General features: G+C 43.8%; 1 protein-coding gene across 3 annotated transcripts in view; it reads right to left on the reverse strand.

Moving 5' to 3' along the window:
* The window catches only part of LOC122544285 (fragile X mental retardation syndrome-related protein 1-like), a 75,749-nt gene that overhangs the window by 40,445 nt on the left and 24,554 nt on the right, over positions 1-10,750 (reverse strand). For 2 of the 3 annotated variants that reach the window (XM_043683363.1, XM_043683362.1), the window contains exons 1-2: positions 10,549-10,587; positions 3,062-3,114 (exon numbers count right to left, since the gene is read on the reverse strand). In XM_043683363.1, coding sequence (XP_043539298.1) covers positions 3,062-3,114; positions 10,549-10,572 — 77 coding nt within the window. In that variant the 5' untranslated portion in view covers positions 10,573-10,587. Of the gene's footprint in view, positions 1-3,061; positions 3,115-10,548; positions 10,588-10,750 lie in introns of those variants that run through there. The other variant, XM_043683365.1, reaches the window with a different exon arrangement.

The raw sequence follows: 10,750 nt of genomic DNA on the forward strand, positions 1-10,750 counted from the left end.
GTTCAGAGAGGGGGACAGAGAGAGAGAGACAGAGACAGAGACAGAGACAGAGAGAGAGAGAGAGAGAGAGAGAGGCAGCCAGGTAGAGAGAGATGGAGAGGCAGGCAGGTAGAGAGACACGGAGAGAGAGAGAGAGAGAGAGGGGGTGGAGAGCGAGAGGGCGGGGGAAAGGGGGAAAGAAAGAGTTGGGTTCAGAATGCTTAATGTCCTAAAAACTCACTCAAAACACTACACGCAAGCACTCTTAGTTTCTGTATTATTGTCAGTTGGTGTAAAACAAACCAGTTTCTACTTTAAATTCCATTTCAAATCCGGCAAGAGTCTGTAGCCACTCGACACAATAATGGAATCCTGGGACTCCAATTGTATGGTTTGCAAATGGTGATATTATTTTGTGTATTTATAGCTCTTTCAGCACTGCAATGCTTTTATTTGCCTGTGTTATCCTTGGGGCATGGCTGATTCAATATCATTAATTACTCATCTGTAATTGACATTTTATTATCTCAGCAGCAGTTACAATAAATGTGACCTGTGAGCCTGCTGCGGGCATGTGGAGGATTCCAATCAGCCAGGACCAGCTTGACACAATAGGGGATTACACTTGATGGGCTGAATGGCCTACCTTTCTGTAGCTCAAATGTTTGTATGAACTTTGAACCATTGCTGATGACTGCTTGGTAGACCCAGTCATGAAGAGAAATCTGTGAGCAGGTTATAGAGGTAGGCTGACAGACTCCAGTGAGCGACATCTGTGCAGCAAAAGGAAAACCATTGAAGTCTAGTTGAGGCTATGGTGACCTGGGTTGGTTTAAGCCTTTTTTTCCTTCAATTATCTGCACCAGAGATCTTATTTGTGGAATTCTCTTCCAGCAAAAATGCTGCAATAGTTGTAGTTATTATTCTTTTGACTGGTTTCTGTGTCATGCTTCTAGCAAGCTTTGTTTGGTGACTGCAATTGTATTTGGAGCACTGGTCTCTGCTGGCCTAGCCTGTGATAGAGGGTTATTGACCATCTTTTCCCTCTACCCCAGCCTCTGGCTGTGTTGAAACACAGGGCTGTCTTCCTGTTCGTAATTCTGTTAGTGTCAGGAAACTGTCCAAACTGTGGCCTACCTTAGAAAACAACCTCAGGGCTGATTTACCATGGTAAATACACAAATGAAAATTATTACAAACTTCTATAGCAGAGGTTCTTAAAACTGTGGTCTGCTTGGTCCAGTGGAAACCTTTGAGAGTCTCGAGTGAAAAGTGAAATGCGAACTGGAGGATGGCTGCTACATACACTGTGGTTCTGTTGACTGTCTCAACTAGGAGGGGGGTGTACAAGGAGACAAAATCAGGCCCACCCAGCTCACTGATAGCCCAAAGCAAGCACACATTTCCTCAAAAGCATTCAGCACCCCTCCCTAAACATATCAAAAGTCCACCTACACTGAGAGCAGCAACAACTAAGATGACAGCTCACCCTCACTTTAACAAGGGTGACGGGATAAGTATTAACTGTTAGCCTAGCCAGCGACACTGACATCCCATGAATGAAGAACAAGCACTTCCCACACACAGTTAAGAGCATTCTCTTGAGTAACTGAGGGAAGGGCAGGACCAAGATCAGCCATTAATCCATTTGAAAATGGGGTTCCATCAACGCAACATATTGGAGAACTGATCAAAAAGGAAATCAACTATCCCCTTTAAATCCAATTTAATGACAAGTGAGGCTGGTAAGCCTATGGATCACCATAGGCAAAATGGCTTAATTATAAATCAGAACTAGCATCAAACAGAGCAACTGGTCAGAAGCAAGACTGGAACTGCATTTCCACGAAGCTTGCATCAGACTAATGACAAAACCGAGCTAGGGAATGTTTTATACATACACGGTGGTATTTCGCAGTTAGATAAACTCACTTCGCGACTCACGAACGCCTATTCGTCATAGAATTAAACAGCACAGAAACAGAGCCTTGGGTCCAACTCGCCTATGCTGATCAGATACTAAAAACTGATCTAGTCCCATTTGCCAGTGTTTAACCAATAGTCAGGTGTGTGATGGAATATTCTCCACTTGCCTTAATGATACAGCTCCAACAACACAATGAGCTGGACACCATCCAGGTGGAAAGTAACCCATTGACTGACATTCCACCCATTGTGCTGCACTGAGCAAATCAAGACTCCTCCAAACAGCAACCTCTACAACTGAAAAGGTAAGGGTAGCAATCAAACATCATTCTAGTTCAGAACTACACCACCATACCTTCATGGTCCCTGGGTCAAATACTGGAGCGCCTTCTTGATAGGCATAGATATACGGACTGTGGTGGTTCAAGTAGGGCAATTAAATTGAGGCTGGAAATGTCAGTAATGCCCACATTCCTAGAAAGAAACATGCTTCCAGCTTCAAGGAAAACCCTGTGGAAAGTAGGAATGCAACCTGAAATAACAATGGATTGTTTGAACTGCCAAGCTTACAAAGTTAGACTCTCACTACAAACACAAGAACTCTACCAATATAAACAGTGAAATTCACCAAACTGTGTGTAACTCAGGAGGTAAATAGCAGATGGAAATTCACAGAGATCATCCTGCCCTGACAGTGCCACTTCATAAACATGGCCCAAGTCCCCCTGTCACTGAGGGTACTATACTTTACTCTGCACTACAGACACCCAGTGACAACCAGACTGTGCTTCAACTAACAAGCCAGGTAACCACCACTCAATGATAATCCACACCCCTCCCCATCCAACCCAGTTAATCCAGCTGTCCTGTCCCCCCTGACAGCAACATCCACACAAAACAGAGCATCACCCAGTCATTTAGGATGAAGTGCCCATTGCAGGTTATAATTGCCATTTTCCTCTATTACTGATTGGACATGGAATTGTTTGTAGTAGTTTACTGGCAAGTGGAGTGTGTCTCCTCAACAGTAGAATCACAGGAGGCTGATAGCATAGGATACACACCTGGAAAATAGACTGCAGGATTGTGTGATGGTTACAGAACAGTAACCCAAGAGAGGTGGTGAAAAAAAGTCAGCCAAAATAGCAGTACTCACTTGTTCTCAAAGGCAATGGTGACGGAATCATCATGAACATCTTTGACAAATCCCTGAGAGAAAAAAAAGAGAAAAAGAGACAAATTAAATAAAATCTAGGCAATAGAAAGAATGAGGAAAAGAACAAATTTAAAAATCAGCTGTGACTTCACTATCCAATCCTCCAACATATTAGATCACAGAATCCCATCAGGAATATATTTCAAAAACAATTATATGCCATCCAAGAACTAATACTAAATTACAGGCCTCAAAACTGCACCTCCTTCACCCCTAGCACTCTAACCAAAGTTCAGAATGATTCAATAATTCACTAAGTGCTTCAAATATACTCAAACGTTATCATCTCTCAGAATCCTGGAATCTAATGTTAAGCCTAGTATAGAGTGATCTTTGCTGACAGGCATGTCACCAACTTTCTGCCACACTGGAATACTAGCTGTTCTGCAAACTAAAAGTAATCTACTGACGCCATCTTCAATACTCAAACCCCCTCAGCACACTTCAACCTAGATTTCAGATTCCCCACAGACCCAAAAGATAAATGGGCAAAGCTAAATTACATTACAAATAGCTTGCAAACATCTATTTGGGTGAGGTGAATCACCATCTTTCCAGTCCCTGTTCTGAAAGAACTATTTGTCTGGTATAGAAGCCAAGCTATTGGAGAGATATTAGATGTGTCCTGGAACAGTGATGGCCTTAGTGGTATTATCGTTGCACTGTTAACTCAGACCGATGTTCTAGAGACCTGGGTTGCCCAAAGATGTGCAGGTTAGGTGAGGTGGCCATGCTAAATTACCCATAATGTCAGGGATGTGCAGGTTAGGTGCATTAGTCAGGGGTAAATGTAGAATAATTGGGGAGAGGAAATGGGTCTGGGTGGGTTACTCTTCGGAGGGTCGGTGTGGACTTATTGGGACAAAGGGCCTGTTTCCACACTGTGCACAAAAGTCCACTACCACACAAACAGCTGCCCTTGAGGGGTCAATGCAAAGGGAATCTATGGGTTCAAACCCAACCATGGCACATGGCAGGATTTACATTTAATTAATATTTGGAATTAAGATTGTAATAATTGCCATGAATCCATTATCAATTGTCACAAAAACCCATCTGGTTCACTAATGTCCTTTCGGGAAGCAAACTGCTGTCCTTACCTGATCTGGCCTACATGTGACTCCAGACCCACAGCAATGTGACTGACTCTTAACTGCCCCTGGGCAATTAGGCATGGGTAATAAATGCTGCCTAGCCAGCAATGCCCCTCATCCTGTGAATTAATGAAGGAGGTAGTATTAAACCCACACTTGCCCTCAATCAAAATGACTGAGCTCTCGAAACCTAGTGGATTACTCTGGATTGACAGATACGGCCACTCCTTCCTGACAAAATACTTTTTCCTGAATCGATTTTCCTGCTCCTCGGATGCTGCCCGACCTGCTGTGCTTTTTCAGCATCACACTCTTGACTCGGATCCTCACTTTGGCCTAGATACGGCCACTATCAGTGTGACACTAAAATCTTTCTTACTCCATCTCCTGACCCAGTCCGGACAAAATCACATTGGAACAATCAGTAGTGAACACATCTGAGCGTGGTTTTAAAATAGCAGAACTGTAAACTGAAGGAATGTTTCTATACTGAGCAGATGACCAGAGAACTGTTCCAAAATGACTAATTCACCCCGGTGCTGAAAACTTGAACAGCTGCACAAAGGTCCACTACCACACAATCAGCTGCCCTTGAGGGGTCAATGCAAAGGCTGCACCCGGCCCTGCACTTCAGGTTGTCACCAACTACAGTTATAAAGGTCCCAAACAAAACAAGATGAGAAAATCAGGGCAGAGTCTGCACAAGAGGATTAATAAAAAGTACCTTCGACATGGAAGGTAATGTTAACTTAGCAAGTCAGTTGTACAATTACTATTTATAATTTACTTCACCCAGAAACAGACCACATGGGCCAGCTATCGTCTGGGTTCTGCTCCAAACAAGCCACATCTCATCCTCAGTATATCCTTCAATTTCTCTCTTCGGTGTGTTTATCCAGCTTCCCCTTCTATATTGATATACACCCCAGCTCCTCCCTTTGGGAGGAAGTTCCACATTCTCCCTATTTTCCGAACAAAACTCTTACTTAACTTGGTAGTACATGTGGAAAGCAACCTATTCATTCCAAATCCTGGCCATGTGCCCTCAGTTTGTTTGGGGGCGAGGGATAAGTGGTGCTTGAAAGACAGAAGGGGAGATCATCTTAAAACCGTGACATTGGAACTTAGAAGAAAATGAAACAAAGGCGAAGTTAAAAGTTTCATGCTGGTTTATTTTTAATCCAGACTGGCCAGCCAGCATGTAGGAGGGAAAAGGGCAGCGCTATAAAAAGCCAGCAACTACTGGAGCTTGTGAAATCAATCTCAGTCATGAATGCCAAGACTAGAGGCAGCCCACAGTGAGGCTGATGTGAGAGAATACTTGCATCTAATACTTGCAGGAACAGAGCCACTCACCATCTTTCTTCATAGGAAGCTTCTAGTGAAAGCTCAGTACAAAACAAGTACAGAGCAAGGACACACCACAACTAGGTTCCATTTAGATAGGCTTGTAAGGAACTCATGTTGGTTAACCAGTGGATAAACCCCTCTGAACCAAAGTGGCATGTCAGATACCAGCAACATGAACCGCAGAATCAAAGATCACAAAGGAGGAATAATATCTGACTGCACACCGAGCTCAACATGCACCACCTCATCGATGAAAATCATCCTTTTCCTTCATGTGCACTGAAGAACATCCCATTTTCAAAACGAGCAGACATTTAAACCCTCTGCCAAGTAGCATTTTATCCAAATTACACCAGAATGCCACCTCCCAATACAAAGGGAGTAGAGTCAAAGAAAAACATTACAGCACAGGACCAGGCCCTCAGCCTTCCAAGCCTGCTGCCTCTATCTAAACCTGTCACCTATTTTCCAAGAATCGGTATCCCTCTGCTCCCTGCCCATTCACTTATCTGTGAATCAAACTATCAGTAATAGCAACATCATACTCCCAGGTACTAAGCCAAGCCTTAGGTTCATCTGCCTTACCTACTACACTTCTCATATTAAAACAAACGCATCTCAACCACCTGACCCTGCGTGTTCATTATCTGCTCCCTGCCTACTCTTCCCCTTAGTCACGCTGACTTCATTATCTAGTTCCTTACAGGCTTTAGTTACTACCTCCATACTGCCCACTATCATTTGATTTCTATCCCCCCACCACATTAGTTCAAACCCTCCCCAGTGTTAGCAAAAGCACCCTCAAGGACATTGGTTCCAGTCCTGCCCAGGTGTAGACCATCTGATTTTGGTAATAGTCCCACCGCCCCAAAAAAATCGGAATCCCTCCCTCCTGCACCATCTCTCAAGCCACGCATTCGTCCTACTGATGCTTCCATTTCTACCCTGACTAGCACGGAGCACTGGTAGCAATCCTGAGATTACTACCTTGGAGGTCCTTGGCTCCTAACTCCCCAAGTTCTGCTTGTAGGACCTCATCCCGTTGATTACCGATAATCATTGATGTCTATGTGCACCACAACAGCTGGCAGCTCCCCCTCCCCCTTCACAATGTTCTGCAGCTGATCCAAGACATTCCTGACCCATGCACCTTGGAGGCAACATACCATTCCGGAGTCTTTTCCACCACAGAAACGCCTATCTAATCCCCTTACAGTTGAATCCCCTATGACTATAACCCTTCCACACTTTTTCCCACCCTTCTGAACAGCAGAGCCAGCCACGGTGCCATGAACCTGGCTACAGCTGCCTTCCCCTGGTGAGCCATCTCCAACAGTATCCAAAACAGCATACCTGTTTTGGAGGGAGATGACTGCAGGGGACACCTGCACTGCCTTCCTGCTCTTTCTCCACGTTTTGGTCACCCATTCCCTTTCTCCCTCCGCAATCCTAATCTGCATTTGGGGAGTATTTTCTGTATGAGTGTTTCTGGCTACCCAACCATAAATACAAAGAAAATCAATAAAAATTTTCACATGACCAATCTAGGACAGTATCTTGTTAAACCTAACCGGAGAATGTAACTTTCAAAAGATGTTTTGTGATTAACGAATGAAAAGTGAAACTAACATGGTCATTCTAACACGAGACACTTAACAATCAAGCTTTGTTTCAATGTATAATTTCAGTTACATCACACTGTAAACATTTCCTATAAACTCTGCCTTACAATCTTATACTCCACAACCACCTGATGAAGGAGCAGCCCTCCAAAAGTTAGTGCTTCCAATTAAACCTGGACTATATCCTGGTGTTGAGAGATTTTTAAATTTGCTCATGAGAGTTTCCATTCATAGCGATGAATGGCAATTGAAAAAGATTAGTGCAAAATGCTAGTTTTCCCTAAGAAGGAAAAGTCAAGCAGGTTAAATAAAGTCATTACAAGAATTCTATACAAACCCCGACACACAGCTTTGCTCAAACAGAATCACAGGTTCCCTCATCACTCCTAAACCAGCCCAGGAACCTCCAACACAACACACTATGGTTTTCCTGTTCAAGGGAGTTTGTGGGCCAAGAGCCAGTCTGATTTACACCACCACAGATACAGCAAGGCAGCAGGCTAAAATGAGGATTGTACCATGTGGTTTTGACACCAAATCACCAATCCAACTGGCCCCTAAGGAGTTCAAGTTGCCATGGCAATATACACAATGTATGTTGTAGCCCTGAGTTGTCAGCAGTGAAAGCAAAGACCCCAAACTTCCTTTGGCCACATGACTAACCAGAAATCTCTTGTTTTTACTGCCTACCGTTCATGTGCACTGGGAAGGTTTACAAGTTGATCCTCAACTTGACTGGCCACAATATAAAACGTGCACTGCAAATCCTGCAGTGGGAGCCAAACCTGGAATTCAGAGACAGGGATACAACCTACTGCGCCAAACCTACATCACACCAGGATTTTACCCAATATATTGGTCTCAAAGTTAAACATGGTGAGAACATTACGTGAGGTCATTATGGCACGTGCCCTGGCAGCTGAGGAAGAATGGTACCGGACAAAAGTCAAAATGCAGCTTTCCAATGCTCACCCAGGTATATGCCAGAGCACTGGAGGGGGTGGGGGTACAAATCCTAGTCATTCCATTAGTAAGCAGGAAGTGCTGTGTTTAGAACAGACTATCTGCCAAGTTAGTCACTGTCCCAAATCATTACTACCACTGTCAAGTCTCAGCCAACTTCACTCAGTACATAACACAAATGATATTAAACCAGGCAGGCTTTCTGCCATCGCTGCATTTATTCCAGTTCAGTAAATCCCCATCAATACGTTTGATGAGAAGCAAATACTTCTTTGATCAGATCATACATTTGTTGCATGTGCCACTCATTACTGAGTCACTCGAGTTCAGAACCACTTTCCAGACAGTGTCATTGGCAGTATCTTCAAATTCATCACGCCCTCCTCTCCTCCCATTACATACACAATGCAAGTCTTCAGACAAGTGCCACCCCCCAAAATGACCAGGGAAGGCAGCAAAGTCAGAGGTGCCATCTCTTAAAGCAGAGCCTCATGTGTTCAAAATGACTATGAAAGATGCCACAATGCTGAGCAAGTGAACTGCCCACAGTATGTTCTATTGGCTGTAAATTCTTTCAGGTTTCCCAAGGCTGTGAAAGGCACTACAATAATCTGATTTGGCAGCTGTCTTTCCTTCCATTAGCCCTTCACACACTACCAAGATCAACACCACTCCACCCCCCAAAAAAAATCAAAAGGGCAGAAACAATGCCACACAAAAACAGACATTGGACAAGCTCAGCAGGTCTGGCAGCATGTAGAGAAAAAAAAGTGAACCATTGAGTCCAGTGACAACTCTTCAGTTCTGCTACAACTCAGTTCTGAAACATTTCCTGAGTTTCTCCAGCAATTTGTTTTGGTTTCAGATTTCCAGCATCTACAGTGGTTTCATGGTAGCAACTACTCATCTGACTTCCATGTTCAATTCTCATGCCATTTCATTCTTAGACTCATCACTTCCACCTCTCTCCATTACTCATCCATAGCAGTAAGCCTTCTTGGATTTAGCCTCAAACAGCATAAATAAATTCACATCCCAAAATCCCAGGCTCAATTCCAATTCTACAAATTAGTTGCTCTGCTACTGCAAATACTAGGCCAGTGTAACTGGTTATTGATTGGAGAAGTGGAGACAAGTCTGGGAAGGGGTGCTAACACCAAACTCTTTCCTTAGTTCTCCAAACAGGTCTCTGTTGAAGGGCTGCAGACCTAACTCCAATCACACAACTACCTGACTAGCAGTTGAACATAACCAGTTCCATTCCTTCTGATAGGGGAGCCCAAAACTAGAAGAGGTTTATAAATGTGCAGGTTAGGTGAATTGGCCATGCTAAATTGCCCACAGTGTTAGGTGAAGGGGTAAATGTAGGGGAATGAGTCTGGGTGGGTTGCGCTTCGGCAGGTCTGTGTGGACTTGGGCCGAAGGGCCTGTTTCAACACTAAGTAATCTAATCTAATCTAATCTGCTTGGGGAAGTGGTAGATGCAAGTACAACTACAATGTTTAAAAGGATATTTTGACAGGTACATTGATAGGAAAGGTTGAGGGGGATATGGGCCAAACGCAGGCAAATGGGACTAGCTTTCAATGATGGATGCCCTGGACATCAAGAGCTTAGTGTTTGCGAGAAACATGCACTCAGTCATATTCCAATGCAGAAACAGTGCTGTCCAATATTCACGTCCCAACAGCATGGCAGATGTACCTACATCTCTTAGATTGCAGTTCAACAGTGACTCAACTTAGCCTGACCTTCAAGGTCAGTTACAGGCAGACAATAACTGCTGGCCTTACCCATGACACACATCCCATGAAAGACTAAAACAAGTAGCGCATTGTTTTGACCAGAAATCCTCAATTACTGCAGAATGCCAGAGATGTTTGACAATCCACCCAATATTTTCTGGACAAGCATTACATATGGACATCCATGTAATGGAAATTTCAAGCTTCCTCCACCCTTTAATATGAGGGACCCTAAGTCAGCCGAGACGTGATCCAGATCCACATATTTAAACCCTCTACAAGCTCACTATCTTTTTTTCCTCCCGAAGTTAAACTTCCAATCTACACCTTTGATCTGCTAGTATCCTTCACACCCAGATATCGCTAAAGTAGACTTACAAGCTCCCTGCTTCCTCAACTTTAAACAGCAGCTGGTTAGGTTGTAGTTTTATTGATTTTCCCTCATAAGACAACCCTACCTCCCTGGAATGTCTAGGCAACCTTCATTGGGTTGCCTCCAATCCAGGTCCACCCCTCCTTAAATAATGAGATGATGTGGGTCTGACATCAGTTTCACTGGAGGACAGCACAATCCACACAGTAACGCTGCTTTCTCTCAAATTGTTCTCATTAAGTGCACTTCAATCGATAATCAACTAACCCAGAGGCAATACCTTGTTTTGCTGCATACAATACATAACGCTCCACAGGTGTGGATACCAGCAAAATTGAACTTGGAGCAACATATGGAAGTATTCAGGACAGGGGACCAAAAACTTAGTCAAAGGTGGCACAGGGTAAGGAGGAGAGAATTTAGGCAGAATTTGAGAGACAAGGGTTTGAGCTGCTGAATGTTAGAGAGAGGTGGGGGGGGGG

This window comes from Chiloscyllium plagiosum, chromosome 48 (genome assembly GCF_004010195.1).
Source record: "Chiloscyllium plagiosum isolate BGI_BamShark_2017 chromosome 48, ASM401019v2, whole genome shotgun sequence".
In the NCBI taxonomy this organism is placed as follows: domain Eukaryota; kingdom Metazoa; phylum Chordata; class Chondrichthyes; order Orectolobiformes; family Hemiscylliidae; genus Chiloscyllium; species Chiloscyllium plagiosum.